Genomic DNA, 18,531 nt, shown 5'->3' with positions numbered 1-18,531 from the left:
TTGTCTGTGCAACACACACTATGCTAAAATCATATTTCAGAATTATATTTGAGATTGACATTCATGGAACAAATACTAGTCCTGCTAAAATTGTGTTAGGTAACTGAACTTGTAAAAACTGACGTACTGCAAGGCTAGGCTCAATACCTTTCCAAATATAAAACAATGACTATGTAACATATGGTAAGCATTTAAACAATGAAGGAGGGACAAGAAGATCAGCTGCAGTTTAAAGAAGCTTTAACGAATCCCCCTGCACCAATCAATACATACCTAAGCCTCAATAAACACTGCAGAAGCTTTTTTTTTTTTTTTTTTTTTTGAAAAAGTATCTCATTACCCTCCAGGGAAAAAAATTCTAATATTTTGTATTTCAAGAGTTTATGTCTGAAAATTAATCCAAAGCCATTACATTTGCAGACAATCTGAAAACAAGATGATTCAAGTCGTTACCACTGTTACATTGCATTACAAAACTTAGCAACAAAATCCAACATGTGAGCTCATTTTGCACATCATGAAAAATACTGAAATGCAGGTACTGTATGTTAAGTTCCAAAAGCAGTAAGTATGTGCCATGCTCTCTTCTTTGCAAATCCTTTCTTTAAACATAAAAGCCTCTAGCTACCAGTAAGTTTTCCCTCTAAGCATAGGATGAACTAACCTAAGTATGACAAGAATGTATCCAACACTAACTTTGAGAAATGTCAGTCTTCTATACATCTCAGCACATTATTAATTCAGATGTCTAATTATCAACACTGCAACTATAGTACTTCACTCCTCATGCAGGAAAAAAAAGTAGTAGGATTTCAGATATGCAGAATACTGTGGGCTGTTCCTACTTAGGACAACAGAATTGAGTGGTATTTGACAGACACGACCTTTTACTACTTCTTTTACCAAAGTGATCATGTGGGAGCTACACCATTATATTGTCATTATTTGTGCCATGTATTGCAAGCGGGCCTTCATTCTCAAGATGAACACAGACACAGCACATTTTGTGGCTGGTATATGTATCTTATTGCACGAATAACGCAGGTGGCAACAGGCCTAGATAGTATCACACTGTAGAACTCTATTCTCAGAAAAGAAGAAACTCTACGTCTCCACTTTAAGTGTGTTGCAGATACTTTTCAGAAATTGCTGCATAGTCTGATGATCACTGACTTCTGTTCACTCAAACAAACACACAGCAATCCTCATAGAAAAGTCCCTGTGAACTGCTTCCATAAACATTTTAAAACAAACAGGATTTGTCTTAGAATGGGAATTTGGGCACCCCTTTGTCAAAACAACAGTCTGCTTTATATAACTGATCAGGCTCGTTAAGGAATGCTTTCCTGATTTTTTTCCCCTTAGATTGCATGCTAAAAAAAGAATTAAAAAAAGAAAGAAACTTCTAGTTCAGCAGTTTCAAAAGGACTACACTTGTAGCTGTATAAATTATATTCTATTTACCTTGACTGAATAGCAAGATAAATTGTACGACGAAAGGAGACCAGGTTAATTTCTGTTTTGTCATGGATAGTAACTTTCTGTCCTAGGAAAGAGGAACATGTTTTTGTAAAGAACAGAACATTAATGTATAGATATGTAATCTCTAGAATGCATATATTTTTAAGTCTGTAACACTATGAAATATTTTTTGTACAAATATTTAGGACTACTTAGCTGTTTTGTGTATTTTTACAGAAAAATGCCATCAGCATTTGCCTTATCTGTGACTAAGGGGCAAATGTTTAGAGATACGATTTTAAGAGAGTAACTCTCCTTTTATAAAGTCCTTTCACCTGACTTAGCCATCACAAACTGAATTTAACATTACTTGTCTATATTTTTAGCAAGGCATTTTCTACGTACTTTAACAATACAATGCTTTATTTAGCTCCCACTGATTTTAACAGGAAATTCTTTATTTCTGGTATGGGTAGGATCCATATTACAGCATTCTACAAAGTTGTTTTGTCCTGGAGCAAGAGTAGAAAATCCATACCAAACCACATCCACACTGTGAACACCTTCATCCACAAGGTGTTCACTACTTCTTCATTCTTTTAAAGTTTAGCAATAGCATGACTGATGAAGAGTTCTCCAAATTCTCATACTTTTCATCAGCCTGGAAGTTTCAGTTTTTTTGTGAAATACTCTAGTAAACTGATAAGGAAAACCATTCCTGATATTCTCCAAGTACAGGACTTGGCTGGCTTTCAAATTACTCACACAGTTTGCACAAACATCTCAGTTATGCTTATCCATCTTTTTTTTTTTTTCCTGTGAGTTAAAAACAACATTATTTGAAAATGTGTAAAAACTGTGATAGGGTGCTTCCAGTAAAGATCAAGCAAGGAGGCTGAACAGACCTATTAACTGAGATATAAAGACAGAGTGATTTCAGTTGTAAGAAAATCTACTTTGAATTTTGAAAGGGACTTAAAAATAACCAACTTGAAAACACTTGCTTAAAAACTAGCAGAAAAGCCCTTTCTGGGTGTACTGTTTTTGCTCTATCTATTTTTAACATCTCATGTTTACAAGCTGTTCTTGCTTGCTTCTTCTTCATGCAACTGATACTGTCAAGATCACTCGGGCAAAGATGCTTCTCATTTTCTGTCTGTGCTCCTGACTGTTTCCATTTACCTCTTAAGTTTTATACTACCTGCTAGCATTAAACATTTAGATCTGGGGAGGATTTAAGAAGAAAACACTCCTTAACATTCCAGCATTCTTGGTTTGCTAAAACGTACAAATTAGGTTTTCTTCCCGTTTCATCTACAACAGCTCCATCATCAGTAAGTTGCTAGAGTCACACTCTTACCATCTTCACCCTCCTCCTCCTCCTCTTCTTCCTCCTCTTCCTCGCTACTTCCAGCCTCTTGATCTGTTTCAGATTCACTGTCACCTTCGTCAAGAATTTCTGAAGGAGTAATATCCCGGATTAAATTAATACAGATCACAGTAGTTTAATTAAAAAAACCCTTGATCCAACACCTCAGAGTGAAAGGGTATCCCCGGTGGAGAATCTGGCAGAGCCAAAAAAATAGAGGTTTCAACACTGAAACGAAAACATGGTTTTAGAAATGTTACTGAAAAAAAAGGAATACACTGAAAAGGTTTATGATGAATTAAAAGACAGTTATTTGGGACACAAATATCACCCATCATTAAATAATAAAGGCTGGTAACAATAACGGGGTAAGCAAATGCCCTTTTCCGCTGAAGCAATTTGTATTCAGCTAGGCATCCTCTAGCTGTGTTATTTAACTACACAAAAGCCAGCTAAACTTGAAACAACCAAATGGTACATTTATTGTAGAAGTATTTATCAGTCTCACTTATCAGATTCTGAAAATACAACATTAATTATAGATCTTAACAGAATCCTTTAACAATTTCACGTCTCAGTGAAATGCTTGGATAAATCGTATTTTATATACATACATATATATGTACATTTTTTATATAGATACATATATATTTACATATACACACACAAACACACACTCTACCTTTCTTAAGTGTTTTGTATTTCTCTTCATTTTCCATGAAGTTAGGATCCAACTTGAAGACATCTTTAAAATAAAAGAGAATTTTTATTTAAAAAAACAAAACAAAAAGCTGTATATTTAATCCAAATTTTTTTCATAGGCAATGAAGCCATAGAATTATTTTCTATTTCTAACTTACTAAGAACATCCTCTGGGTTATAGTCATCTTCTAATGGCAACATATGAGTAAACTGATCCTCCTCTTCCACTAGATCTAATCCCTCTGGAATAATTGGATGATCTTTGAAGCCATCCTTCCGTACAGCAAACATAACTTCTATCATGTATTGAACACGCATGTCGATTTTAGATTCATGCAGAATGTGACGAAGACGGTCAAAGATTGCTTTGGATGAAAAGAGAAATGTAAGTGTGAAAAAGACTTATTAATAAAAAAACTGAAGAGACAAACATTCTGGCTAGTTATACTTACCATTAATGCCTCTAGGAGACACTTCGGTTAATTTGAGCCCACTCTCTTTAAGAAATCCAATTGCTACTTCAATACTGTCATCAGTAGGTCTTTCAAGAAGCAAGGTGAGCATTTCCAAACATAAAACCTCATGAGCCTTTGGAAAGAATATTAATAAAGAATTACAATTTACAGTGTTCCCCTATTATTACAGTGACCTTGTTGATTGAGACCTACAGCTTTTGAGGATGCCATGTCACACTTGTTTAACCATGTGCACATGCGCACATGACATTAGTGGGACAAAGTTAATTAATACAAAGTTAAAATTTCAAACAGTTTTGCTTCCTATACTTGCACCAACTTCATAGTGAATGTGACTGTACTTTGAAAAGTGGCTACTTTCCACCAAACAAGCAAGCAATGAAAAAATGAACTGTCATTAGGAAAAAGATGGAATGTATTTCCAAGGAGCAAATAACGCTCACATTACAAAAAAATGCTGGACTTAAATATTTTTATTTTAAGTGGATCAGGTCTATAATCAAATCAGGTCTTCCAGGAACAGGTATATAAGCAAATGGAATATATCAGATCAGTTTCTTCTCATCTGCCTGTGCAGACACTTATGTCCATATGAGATGTCAATGCTGCAAGCAAATTCTGTTAGATTTTGGATCCACCAACTTAAACTTAACTGCAGGACAGAGCCTCAGACTAAGCTTGCTTTACATCCAAAACTATCTGAATACTAGCCCAAACATATCTAGAAACTTTGGCAAGCTCTGGAGCACAGGCGAAAAGCATCCTTCTAGCCGTAGAAGCATAGAAGTGCCTATTCAGTCTACATCTGATCCCACATATCCCAATCCTGTGGTAACTGCACAGTGAAATTACCAGATGCAATGTCTTTTCCAGAAAAGTCCTAAGAACTTATAGCAAGCACCAAGAGTTCACAGAAAATCTGAGCTCAGGTTTCTTTTAGAACAGGCAGAAATCTTCACCTGGGTTACTGCTGTCTTCAAGCTAAAGAAACAGCCATATAGAATTTGGACTGAGGTGGAAAAAGTAACTTACCACATTCTGATTCATCAGATGCGCAACAAACTTTGAAGATGTTAGACAGAGTTGCTGAAAAAGAAATATGTGCCACAATTTTCTATTATTTTATACAGAAAAAAAATTTTCAGCTCAGACATTCTTTATATAAATTTGTGCACATCACAATCTGAAATTAAATCATGAAAATACCTATTGAGGGATATTGGTAATTATTCTTCAATTAGGACTGCATACTTTCAAACAAAGAGTACCACAGTACCAACGTAATACAAGTTAGCAAGCTTTCACAATACTCTAATACTACTGTATTTGGTATAATGTAGGTCCATGTATAATGATAGGTCCTAACCCACAGGTGTTGGCTATGTTCCTTTGAAGCATATGATTTGAACACAGTTGGTAAGAGGTTAACACAGCAGAATTGCAAGTTTCAGCATGTTGCTTCTTTACATCTTACCTACCTTATCATTTCTGCGATAGCCTTTGCGAAAGTTTAGTATCAACCTCTTGAGGATCAATTCACCAATATTTGGAAACTTTGAATTGATAATTGCCACAAGAGCTGCATAAACATGGGTAAAAATTGGAGAGGCACTCTGAGCTTGCAAAATGGATCTAGATAGCAATCCCCTGTAAAAATATGAGTTTAAGAATCAGAAGATTATTCTGGTAATGAAAACATTAAATATTTTCATTCAGTATGCATCATATAAAATAGCTGGAATACAGTTGGAATAGTATAAAAATACCAAATAACAGTCATTTTCACAAAGTTTATTGCACAACAAATGGAGTTTTCCAAGATGCTGCCCAAATGTGTCTGGGCTCAGAAATTCTTAAACTGATATCTTATCTTTCAAATATTTTTCCTACTAGAATTACATTTTAAAAAGATAAACATTTTTAAAGCCTTCATCTTGTAGAAATAATCCTACAACTATCCTGTTTTTAACTACAACACAAGCTCTTTGAAGCTTCAGAATTTATACGATCTTGCTGTTTCTCAGTTAAAACAACAACATTCTGTTTGTGACAGTAAAATCACCCGCTCTGCTACTTATTAAGAAGAACACAGAATTGCACTCCAGTATAATAAATAACCTAAAGGAGTAAAAGGAACTTCTAAGAATTAGAAATTATATGTCATACAATACCCCTAACAATAAAGACCTACCTAAGAGTAATGAATGTTCAGTAAAATCAGAACAGTCAGTGAAGTAGGGCTTTTTAATGCTTTGCTCAGATGAACCAGCACATTTTCAACATCATAATTATGTCCTGGAACTGAGAGCTGAATATAAAAGACTACTTCTAAAAGGCTAAATGAATAGAAACAGAGGGCTCAAGAGCTGATGGTTATTTTATTATAATAAATGTCTCTTCTACATTTATATTAACCTTAAATTTGAAAAAAAACCTTTGAGAATTTGTCTTAGATTTGCATTTTCTAATTGCTTTAGGACACAGAATTTGACTTTGGTTATATTACCCCACTGGAGTAGTGAAAAAATTGGAAAAAGAACAAATGGAAAAAAGAAAGCCCTCCAAATCTGGATCTTCACAGTGCATACTGGCATTCAAGTCTATCTTCTCTGTTGTCTATTGAAATCTGTTTATCTTCCAAAGAGGTCTTACATAGATCTAAAAGCAAACTGCACAATGAGCTTATTCCTACTTATTTTGGAGTTGATAAATGCAACAGAACACATTTCATATTACAAAAACAGAATAATTCATTTTGAAACTACTAATTACTTCTGGATTACAAACCAAGTGTTCTAGTTCTGATCATATTTACTCTCCTACTTGGAAAACTCGGAACAGTACATAACAGCTAGGTAAATATTAGTTTTCTTATTTTTATAGTTGTCTCTAAATCTTATGTACTTTTGCATTAATTTAGAAGCCAAAATTTACAATAAGAAGGGAAATGATGCCATTCTCCACCTATGATTTTTTGAATAGCTCCATATAGAGAGATTTAACGGCTTATAAAGTAAAGTACACACAAGAAACTTCCACAAACAAATGAATTCTAGTAACATTTACCATACTTACTTTGTAAACTAAACTAAGTATTACTGCTTGCACAAAAAATACGTTTGGGGACATGAAACGCATGCAAATAAAAAACAGTTCTAAAATGGACTATTTAAGACTTCATTATTACCTCTAGCAGAAATAATTTTGGTAACTACTTAATTCTCTTTTGTTATTTTTATGCTATTTGCAAGATTCTCATCTTCCGATCAGGTACTAAAAACTTGAAATAATGCATTCCTTGGAGATAAGGAAGGAACAGAATAGGAGACTTTCCTCCTCAAGTAACAGTGCATTATTAATTCATGACAGAAGAAAAGCGTTGCAATCTGGAACATAACAAATTTCTGGATAGTTCTAAAATGTCTAATTCTAGATGTAAAATAACTACTTGTTCTTAAAAGTAAAACATGTTACTTCTGTTTCATAACAATCGAAAGAAAACCAAGCATACTACTTTTTCAAATAAAAAGAGTACTTTTCTATTTGCATGTATTAATGGTTCTGATATAGGCAAGCTATCTCTATTAGATTTTTGAGGATAGCACTTTGGTAACTACTTATGGATTATATCCATCTTCAAAAACTAGTTTACAAAGATTACTACATAGTTCTGAATTACAATTTTCTGTAATACTTCATTTCTATTTATTGTCACACTTTAAATTTTATTTAAAATTAGAAAATTAAATGCAGAAGAGGATTAAAATTGATTTTACACCTCCTGAAAGGGAACTTTATTTCTATAACTTATGAAAAACAGACGCGAAATCTATTCACTAAAAGCAGTGATAATTCTAACTGAAAACAAAATGGACTTTTCTGAAAGACTATGTTCTCTCTCTTTTGAAAAGGTAGCATAAGGAAGATGCAAAGTACAGAGAGACCTTAAGTAGAAAAAGATGATCAGAAGCATCTAATATTTACTGTTTGGACAAAGATATTCAGTTCTCATGGTAGATCACAGAAACAAAAGCAAGTTGAAGAAAGGAATGTCCAGGTGACTTGTACAGGACTTAGGCCCAAATCCTGTTCTACAAAAGGTTACCCACACTGCACTGAGCAAATTTTGAGTTGGCAAGGTACTGTTCAAGACACTCATTCTAAACTTCTAAATTATTTTCCTCGTTAACTAGTCAAAAAACCCAGATGCTTAAGTTTTGACTTCTGAATTGTATTCAGATTATATACCTGAAGGCATATGGATAGGATGGATATATCCACACCTTCTGCAGTTATGTCTACCCAATATGAGAAAGTACTATCCACCTACCTAAATGACTACTGAATGAACTAACCCGACTACTAAAATAGCGAAGTGAACACAGCGCACCACCTGTTAAAACATGATATGCTAGTTTAAGGAATAAATAAATGTATAAATGAATAAAGCTTTGTGAAGCAGATTCTGTAAACCCAGCTTTTTCCTTTTCTTACCAATGGGATTTAGTCAGCTGAGAGATACACCACGATGGTGTAACACCATGTGATTTAGCTGAAGTTCTGGTACATACCCTAGCGCACTTCAAGTTCTCTCAGCTCTTTTGCACAGCATTATGTAGCTGTATTCTTCAGATCATTATCAATTTGTAAATTAAAAAAACAAAACACACACACACCAAAACCCACTATTCTCCCAGCATATAGGATTATTGCAAAAGTTAATGTATTTAAGAGAAGATCTATGACACTAAGTTGACAGAGGATGTACAAATGTTTGAAGTATAAATGCACTATATTCTCCACAGAACTAATATATTTGCTTCCTGCTTATACAGCAGCATCTTTTTATGTTACTTTTTGCACAGAATGAAGTCTTCTGTGCTCCATCATTTGCTTTAGTAAAACCAGGCTTTATAAAATAGAACAAATTATACTATCATTCAATAAACTTTAGACAGGATGTTCATCCACACTCTGGAAAACAGCAAAAATTTCAACTTTCAAGACAGACCTGGAGTCTGTGTTACTTTGGAATTGCAGTAGGTAGACATAAATTAAACCCCGGGAACATTACAGGCTTCTGCTGGTTGACATAGATTTGTCAGCCAGGGGTATAAAAAGATTACAGCTTTGGTCAGACCAGTCCTCCAAATTACACTTAAGCTTTTTTTTTTTTTTTTTTTTAAACTAACTGAAATAACCTTTTTTATTCATTGGGAATTACTTTTACAGAAGCAAAAAACAGAGCCCTCTTAACTACAGAGGCCTCTAGATTAGGCATGGTTCACTAATATGAAATTCCAATATGATAACATCAGCAAAGCATTCAGTACTAATAAGGAATCTTTCAGATGTGCTACTTTCAACCTATTTTTCCACTATGTGCAGGAAATGTGCCGGGAGATTTATTCCAATATTTTAAACTTAAAGTAGTTTCCACCCAGTAACGTCTCCCATCCTGTCACCTCAATTCTCCAGAAGCAGCAAAATAGGTAACGTAACAGCTGTAAGACAGGTCTCTGATGTTTTTCCTGTCTAAACTGACTTTACTGCTGAAGTGCACATAATCAAAACAGGTTACACATTATTGGAGATTATCTTGTTTTACTTGGCAAAACTTGCCACACAGATAATACCACTGTTGAATCAACAGAGTTTGCACCTGGAACCACATGTTTGGCTTTAGGTTGCTTACATTAAGACTATCATCCCTTTATCTGAAGTATCTCCTATTCTGTTATTAACCACTCACTTCTTGTGATTCCATAAGCACCTCTATTCTAAGGATTAAACATGGTTTGGACAGGTTCTGTAATGTGTTTTAAAAAACATTACATGAAAAGGACAGTGGTACAGGAATTACAAATTGATTCTTGGGAATTTCTTTCAAGATTTTAACTTTTTTTGTTTTTTAAAACCAGTTATTCAGACTTTACAGTTTTGTTCAGCAGGGATTTTTTCTTTTTTTTAAGTGACAGTCAATCTAAGAAAGGCATGTTCTTTTAAACAACCAATTTTAACACCTAGAGACAAAAATTAAAGCAAGGAAAGCCATCACACCATAATTAGGTACTTATCTGGAGTAGCACAATAGCTTTTTCTCCACATTACAATGGCAAAGATGAAGACAGTAAACAATCCAGTCAGACAGCTGCAGTAAAAAATGTTTTGCTAAATATTGACAAAAAAATGTTATTTGCTCCACAGATAAAAATCCATGAATCCAAAAGCAATTAGACACAGACACCTGTAAATTGCAAGTCATTCAAGTAAAATGAGTAGGTAAAATCATTATGAAAATGAAACATATACCATCTATTGTACTCTTTTATTCTTCCAAGGATACAATACCTTTTTTCCTCCCTTTTTCCAAGTAAAAGTCCTCTGTGTAGGACAAGACAAAGGTCAATTTTAAATTTTGGCTAGTATCAGTACGCTATACATAGCATACATATTAATGTACACATGAACAGTATACATATTAATAGAAAAGCAAGAATTGTTTTAAAACATTTTGATGCTTACCTTCCCCGAACAATATTTTCCTGAAGAAGTTCATGAATGATATTTTCTATATTAGATACGTTCACTTTATTGACAAGACCATTGATTGACTTCTTCAAGGCTTCCCAACTCATCCTCTGATAAGCCAAGCTATTACAAAGATATCACAAATTACTAATGCAGGTAAATCTGAGATAGCATCAAGTAAGTTTTTATATATACACAAATGTGAATGTAAACTGCAATAAATAAGGTAAAAAATATACACTGCATAAATGTGAAGACTGGTTCACAATTGTACATATAGCTACTAGTAACCACCAAACCAACGTGATGTACTAAAATGTAGTTCTCCACAGACATCTTATAACCTGATATGTTCAGTTTTCTAACATATTCTGAAAAAAATGTTTATGCTCTGTATCCCACTTTTCCAATAACATTTCTAATCATAAGCAGGTCCAGTCTAATCTAGATTTTTAGAGATAGGAGGAGAAGAAAAGGTTTTCAGGGAAACATTTCTCTTATCTTTCTTCTGATAAACCTGCACCTTCAAAGATGGATCATAACCCTTAAAATGCATCCCATTTTCACCAGTATTCCCTAAAACCTTTAGGTTTTTACTTTTCAGCAGACATTCTAGTCTGTTACCTTCAACTCACCTATTTTTATCAGTGATTTGTTCTTGCATCATCCTGAGCTTGGCAGGAGGAATATATGCTCCACCTGTGCGAGTAAGGATTGGATCCACCTCTTCTCTCTTCTTCTTTGAAGGGGGCTCATCATGAGGAAGTGAGCTCTGGGGCATCGACCTCTCTGGACTTCTACGATCCGGGGACGAAAATTTTCTCTGCTTCCTTCGATCAGATTCTCTCTCCCCCCATTTCTCATGGTGTCTATCTCGCTCTCTTTCCATCCTTCTGAAAGGAAACAACTCAGATGTTGGTGAAATGTTTTCACCTTTTATTCTTTAAAATGAAAGAAAAAACTTCATATTGATTAAAAAAGGAGCTTGATACTCACCTTCCTTCTGAAGTTCTGTCATCATAGTAGTCCCTTCTTGAATATTCCTCATACCTACTGTCATCAGAGTATCTTCTCTCTCTGGGAGATGGAGACCTGTCACGCTCTGCATCCCTATTCCCACCCCAAATCACAAATTCTTAGTAAAAGGCTTAGTAAAGCTATACTAATAATATTTGCCATATCATTTGTTACATATATACAAGAAGTTGCACTTCTGCACCCTATGTTGAGTCTCAATACATACATCATTCAACAGAAGATGCGCACTTTATAACAATACATTGCCAGCAAAAGAAAAACTATCAAGATTAAGAAAAAAAACTGTAAAAGAAAGCTGCTTCTGGAACTTAGAATTAAATACTAAATGGTAATAACATCAACTACCAAAGGCAAATTCAGCACTATGTATTCTTTGGAACATATGTATCCATTTGTTTCATCTACTTTTGCTTATGTAGCTTTAAACAGAATAGGCACTACTAGAAAAAAATGACACTGTGTTTAGTACAAGTAGTTTCATTCCAAGCAAAATGTGAAATTAAAAGAAAATTGCCAACAGTTCATCTCATGCCCTGGTAGACTGCACTTCAAATGACATTTCTGCATCTCCTGCTGGCATCCATAATCTTGCTCTAAAGTGAGAATTGTGATATCAGCAATACAGGGGTCCAAGCAAGAAGCTGGAATTTAATTTCCATTTTTAAGTCCCTCGGCATTCTAATTAAATGCTAAAGAATTTTTAAATGTTTAGTTTGCAAAACAAGTCTATTTAATTACTGCTCTACCAACATGCAAATAGACCTATTCTATTAAACCTACAATTATTTTTCAATGATCACTTATGATAATACATAAAAAGATTTCAAAGCAGACTATTTTTTGCATTTTAACTATGGGAGGTATGTATACAGAATTATTATAGGGCATAAAAGTTAACCATTTCTACCTGTCTTCTGGAGACAAACTTCTCTGGCGTGAACTGTAGCTTTCTTTCCTCTCGTAACTGTAACCATGCTTTAAAAAAAGAAAGAAATTCAAGCCAAACATTATATAATGAATATTTTGAGCAGACATTTCTCTGAGACAGGAGTATGTCTTTGGTTCCCCCCCCCCTTACAAGAAGTAATGGTCATCAAATAAAGTTAACGGTAGTCAGGCTTGTAACAAGGAGAGTTGGTTCTTCAAATAACATGTAGTTATGCAGTTGAACTCCCTGTTACAGGATGCTGTAGATGCTAAAAGCTTACATGGGTTCAAGGAGAAAAAGGACAAACACAAAAGAGGAAATTAACATGGATTACTAAATACACAGAAACTCTACCTGGCTCAGAAAGTTGCAAATGGAGCTGAAATAATTCAAGGTAAAAAACAAACGAAAAAGCACACTTTAAGGTTTTTTCCTCCCCAAAATAATACAAGGCACAGTAGTATCCTAAGTTTCCAAGAAATCTGTAAAAAACAGCTCTGAAAGAGACAGCATATATACTGCATCTAAATAAAAAAAAAAATTAAAAAAAATCTTGATGTTAACTATATCACCATTGAACAGATGGGAAGAGTTGGGTCTTTTTAGGATGATTTGATCCCTTGAGTTCTGCATCTGCTTTTCTACGAACAGACACAACAGAACAAGTGTTCACAAGAGTAAAATAATGTAATGGATGACTATTTGGGAGCTTGTTCTCATGTCTCCTTGCAAAAGCAGCTATGTTTGTTGAAGAGCTTGGCACCCTTGGCTCTTTGTGACAAATCATCCTGCCGCAGGCTACATTCCCCTTCCCCTTTGATTCCTTTCAATCAAAATGATAAACTGAAAGTGTTTGAACAGTATACTTTCGCTGATTTATTTTGACAAACAGATTAGGGAGGACTATCATAATCACCTGATTGGGAAGATAGGAGGAGACATCAGCCTATTGCTCAAGCATCCCTGTCAAAAAACACTTCAGTCAGAACAGCTGGAACCAAAAGAATGAAGAAGCCTATGCAGGGTCAAACTCCAGAAACAGAGAGCAATACTGTTCTGCTATCCCACCTCAAATCTAGTGTACTTGACATACGTACCATTTCTAAACCATTAATCTAGAAGAAAAACTTTGAATTTAAATTTTTCTTGTTGCGTTCCTAAAAATTATCACTCCCATCAATTCAGAAATGTATTACACAGCTTTTAAGAGGAAAATACCTTTCACAGTAAGAAATACAACCACCACATATAGAGCAATGCCAGTAACTCCTATTTCTTGCCACTTCCTGTCTCTGTATCTTTTCATTTTGACATCACTGTTGATATTTCAACATTCCTTTTCCCCACTCCTCCATTTATTTACATTCTGTTTTCACATTCATTCACTTCTCACCATTTATTTTTTTTGCCATTAAACTCTAACAACGTTCAGGACATCCATTGTTAAGACAGAGCATTAGCTAACAACTGTAATTCACTGACTTTAGTAGTAACTTTTCTCCCGCAACCAATTGCTATCAGTTATGGATATTGTTCATTTTACATCCAGGCTGTTTTATTTGAAGCAGCATCAATTAGAAATCCTATCACTAGTAACACAAGAATAATTAAAGAGTAAGAGGCAACAAAGGAAGACTATTTTCTGCCTAAGCCTTCCCCAAAGATCATGCTGGTTTGGCATCAACTTAAAGATGATGCTTCAAGTGTTAACAATGAGGTGGGTCAAACACAAGAGCACAGGGAGAAATACACAATTCATATCAGAAAGGATCAGTCAGACCTGAGAGCATCTGGGAAAGAGGAGGAAAACGTTAAGGCGGATGAATGAAGTATGCAAAAGTTTTTTGTTTTTTTTTAAACAAAGGACTACATTATAAGTGAACAAGTACAGCATAAGTGAGCAAGTACATCTTTAAAAAGGTTGCCATTGCTACTTATATGAGGTACACAGCAATAACATGCTCACAAGCATTGGGTAAAACAGCTAAATGTTAAATGCTTTCCAAGTGCGACAACAGGACTTTTTAAAATATACTGCCAAACAATAAAATAACAGCAAGGGGAAAATTGATCTTCGATAAACAAGCAGTATTAAGAAAATTTAATTTCCAATGGAACAAAAAGGGAAAGCAATGAATCAAAAGCTAAGGGATAAATACAAGACTTTCGACACAACAAATTTCCATACTCTAACCTCCCACAAAAAAACAAACTGTAGTACCCCAGAATTTAAGAATACTTACATTTATTTGTGCCACCCTACTCTTCATTTTGTCTTCTACTTTTTAAATGAAGTTCTGAATATGCAGAAATGACTAAATTCGAAGTGTAGTTCAGTGTATCCAGACCATTTCACCTACAAAACACAGAATACAATCAAACCTTTCTACTGCTGCAATACACAAGGCACATATTTAAAGAAGTAAAACAAACAGGGAGAACATGTTATGATTTTTACCATGATTTTTCCAAGAAATACACTTCTTGAATAATTCTTTTGCCAACACAGAACAGTTATTTTTAAAAAGAACAGTAACTTAAAATTTGATTTTATGTATTTTATTTTTAATCTACTTGAATCTTTAAAACAAACAGAATCTAGGATTCTTTCCACTCTTCTCTTGCACACAAATGTTACTCTATCAGAAGATGACTTAAGTTTATGTAAATTTAACCTAAGCGTCAATATCTTTTGAGAGGCATGAGCTGCAATCAGGCATAATCGCCAAAAGATCAGAATTAAAATTGAATTTTGGTGTAATGAAGCTTCCTACAAACATCTCAGCCCAACAAATGAATTAATTTCTGTTCTTTGCAATAGTTATTGCTTATGGAAAAAACTGGGCATATGCTCACACAGTTCTTATCTAGTATATGAAGAGATATTGAGGTTTAATACACTACCAGGGCCCAACAATTTGCAGTTTAACCTGTAGTTGAGCCAGCAGGAAGAGCAGAGGCCTATCTCTCAGCCACACAAATTACCTGCTCCACTGGAAATTTAAAATAATATGCCAGACTGTCAACTGAGAGGCTGCAGATATTTGTTTTCATCTTATTTCTGTTAAAGGTGTTAATGTCCTAAAAATATCTAAACTCAACTAGAAAAGCTCAAAGATAAGAATCTTGTTGGCACAAAACTATGACCCTACTTGCCACTGCTTATACTCTCCAGTAAGATATTCCCTCAGTATCTCATCAGTTCAAGGGAAAGAAAAAAGAAATCTTTGTTTTTAATTCATATTGTTATCATGGTAAAAAATCTGTAGTAGGAGTAAAAAGAAAAGGCAGAAGGCTGAAAACAGCTCCTTTAGCTTGCAAACGTATGTTTTAACTGTATTTTGATTTTCAAATCACACTTGACAGAAATTAACAAAAGCAACACATTATTTTCCAAATTTCTGAAAATAAACAGGTAGTTACAAGAACTTTCTTATTCTTGTTTTTATTTATTGCTAATTTTAAGGGCTATTACTCCCAATAACAACAGATTAATAAAAATCTTTAATCTAGCAGTTACAGGCAAGCAGTATTTGGGGTTAAATCTAGCTAACAACCGCCAGCAGAAGTGTTAAAAAAGCTTTTCAGTGGTGATGCACTGGGAAGGTGCGAAGAGCTGCAGAAACCTTTAGCGCTCGGTACCTTTTAGCGCAGGCTAGGCAAATGCACACCTGGAGCAACCGGCACGGGCAGGGCCAAGCCCCTCGCCAGCCGACCACGGCCGCATTTCACCGCCGCGGCACCACCACAGCGCGCCCGCAAACGCCTCTCACACCGACACCGCTGCGCACCGCGGCAGACACCGCGTTTTAAGCCGTTCTTTAGAGGCATGCTTGAATACTTCCTTAAAACAAAACCGCCCACCACGCACACCTAAATCGGACCGCTTAAGGCTATACAGCACACGTCGGAAGAGATAAAGATTTTAAAACGGCAGCCGAGAGCTCACTAGCAGCAGCACCGCCGCCGTGGGCCCGCAGCGGTCGCCCGGCCCGGGTGGGCGCAGCCGGCAAGGCCGCTCGGCACGGCCGGCCGCGAGGCCCGGCGGCCAGGCCCCGCCGGCGGACGCGGAGGCCCCGGCCCGCCGGCGCGGCCCGCAGCGCCAGGCCCGGGCCCGGTCCGGCAGGCGCGGGCCGCCCCGAGCTCTCCGCGGGGCCGCGCACCGCCCGCCCCGCGAGGCCGCGACCACCCAGCCCCGCGGCCGGGCCTGGCCGGCGGGCCGGGGCCCCGGCGCGGAGAGCGGGAGAGGGCCAGGGCCGGGGCCGGTTCCCCCCTCCCCTCCCCTCCCCTCCCCTCCCCTCCCCTCCCCTCCCACCCCCCGTCAGCGACCCGCCGCCGCCGCTTGGCCCCGCGGGTGGGGGGGACACGAACCCCCCAACGCTCCCCCGCGCACCCCGCACCTACCGCCCTCCGCGGCACTACTGGAAACAGCGTCACTTTCGGGCGGAGCGCCGAGCACAGTGAAGCGTGATCGCCGTGGCGCGCGGGGGCAGCAGTGCACGCTGGGAACTGTAGTTCCGCGGCCGCGGCGGCCCCGGCGCCGCCATGTTGTGGCACGGCCGCGGCGGGGAGCTGCCGCAAGCTGTGCCAAGGAGTGCGTTTTTAGGAACGTTTACAGTTCTCATCTATTTTTGTTCCTTTTCAGTCTTTTATTTAAAATAAAAATGTTTGTAGAGGTCGTTGCAGAAAAAAAGACAGGAAATTAGCTGATGCAGTGAGTCTAAGTGAATCTGTGGTAGGTGTATTGCTTATTTCAACTCAGCTTGGATTTCTCTGTCATGCTGATGTTGAGAAGGAGTCTCCAGAAATCTCCATTGCTACCAAATGTACAAGGTTGCCGTCCAATATATAGGTTTTAAAATAAGTTTTTTAAGGAAGAGAATCTCTCCAAAATCTTCCAGCATCTCTCTAAAATCTGAATGAATTTAGTACATCCATCCCTTGAATAAAACCTGCACTTGTAGCTTACATTTCTGTTGCTTAAATATGAGCTGCTAGTTACTCATCGCCAGAATTGTGTCCAGAATTTTGATTATTACAATGGTAATAACCAATTCAATGGTAATTATACCATATTGAATGTTATAATGTCGTTAGGAGAGCTGGTAACCATTTTTAAAGGGTTTTTTTGGCCTCTGAAAGGTTAAGGTAATAGAGCATCACTCATTCACACTACTGGGAAGTTGGTTTGCTATAGCTACAAGTTTGTTGGGACTGTGAAAAGTAATTAAATGCATATTGTGAGCCACATAGGCCAAAAAAAAAAAAAGAGAGAAAAATGCTATGTAAGGTCTTAAAACGCTTACATTTCATTTTTAGCTTTTGTGAGATAGTGAAAATAAACTCATAGAGGACACAGTATGGATCAGGGTCAGAAAAATATTAATTCAGCAAAGAGCCAGATGGTTTCTGCAGGGACATCTGTAACTCTGAGCTGCGTGGTGGGAACTGGGGAGGTTAGAGATTTGTGACAGTACAGCTGACTCCACAGCCTGCTCGTGACGGAGAGTGCATGTCTTCATACATGCACACGTACTGAAACGGGATTTTGTTGAGCGGGGAAGGTGGCAAAGAGGTGGGAGTAATGTTGGAAAAACGCTGCTAACGATTTTCCTTTTCAAACAGAAGGAAGTAACGCATCAACAGCAGAGTAATGCTGATGACCCTTAGTATATTTATGCTTACTCACAGCCAAAAATACTGTGGTGGTGTTATCTGCTAATACATTCCCTGCATTCCTCCCACAGTTCAAATTTACTTGACTGTGTGATATTCATAGCCCAATGTACAAGATTGTTTCCTAGGAGCTGTAGGTATGCAGTATCCCTGCAACTGTTGGGGGGGGGGGGGGGGAAGAGTGTCACTGTAGTTGTCTTGTTCCTGTTTCCCCTTTGCTTGCTGTTCAAATTGCACCTGCAATTGCACCCTTCTGTCATGGCTGTGGGAAGGTGGTTCATTCACTTCCTATTAACAAGGTAGCTGTCCAGAAGGAGGTGTCATCAATATTACTGCAGAGTCTTAGCACC

At 36.9% G+C, this 18,531-nt stretch overlaps 1 protein-coding gene across 4 annotated transcripts in view; it reads right to left on the bottom strand.

Moving 5' to 3' along the window:
- The window catches only part of CWC22 (CWC22 spliceosome associated protein homolog), a 39,263-nt gene extending 22,315 nt beyond the window's left edge, over positions 1 to 16,948 (bottom strand). Inside the window, exons 1-13 of one of the 4 annotated variants that reach the window (XM_067298983.1) lie at positions 16,910 to 16,948; positions 14,749 to 14,861; positions 12,485 to 12,552; positions 11,536 to 11,649; positions 11,175 to 11,432; positions 10,534 to 10,662; positions 5,487 to 5,655; positions 5,041 to 5,094; positions 3,985 to 4,120; positions 3,691 to 3,897; positions 3,513 to 3,575; positions 2,822 to 2,920; positions 1,465 to 1,546 (exon numbers count right to left, since the gene is read on the bottom strand). In XM_067298983.1, coding sequence (XP_067155084.1) covers positions 1,465 to 1,546; positions 2,822 to 2,920; positions 3,513 to 3,575; positions 3,691 to 3,897; positions 3,985 to 4,120; positions 5,041 to 5,094; positions 5,487 to 5,655; positions 10,534 to 10,662; positions 11,175 to 11,432; positions 11,536 to 11,649; positions 12,485 to 12,552; positions 14,749 to 14,775 — 1,406 coding nt within the window. In that variant the 5' untranslated portion in view covers positions 14,776 to 14,861; positions 16,910 to 16,948. Of the gene's footprint in view, positions 1 to 1,464; positions 1,547 to 2,821; positions 2,921 to 3,512; positions 3,576 to 3,690; positions 3,898 to 3,984; positions 4,121 to 5,040; positions 5,095 to 5,486; positions 5,656 to 10,533; positions 10,663 to 11,174; positions 11,433 to 11,535; positions 11,650 to 12,484; positions 12,553 to 14,748; positions 14,862 to 16,147; positions 16,163 to 16,909 lie in introns of those variants that run through there. The other 3 variants (XM_067298985.1, XM_067298986.1, XM_067298984.1) reach the window with 3 other exon arrangements.
- Positions 16,949 to 18,531: the final 1,583 nt, after the last annotated feature.

The sequence above is a fragment of the Apteryx mantelli genome, chromosome 6 (assembly GCF_036417845.1).
Source record: "Apteryx mantelli isolate bAptMan1 chromosome 6, bAptMan1.hap1, whole genome shotgun sequence".
In the NCBI taxonomy this organism is placed as follows: domain Eukaryota; kingdom Metazoa; phylum Chordata; class Aves; order Apterygiformes; family Apterygidae; genus Apteryx; species Apteryx mantelli.
This window is presented reverse-complemented; position numbering and strand designations above follow the sequence as displayed.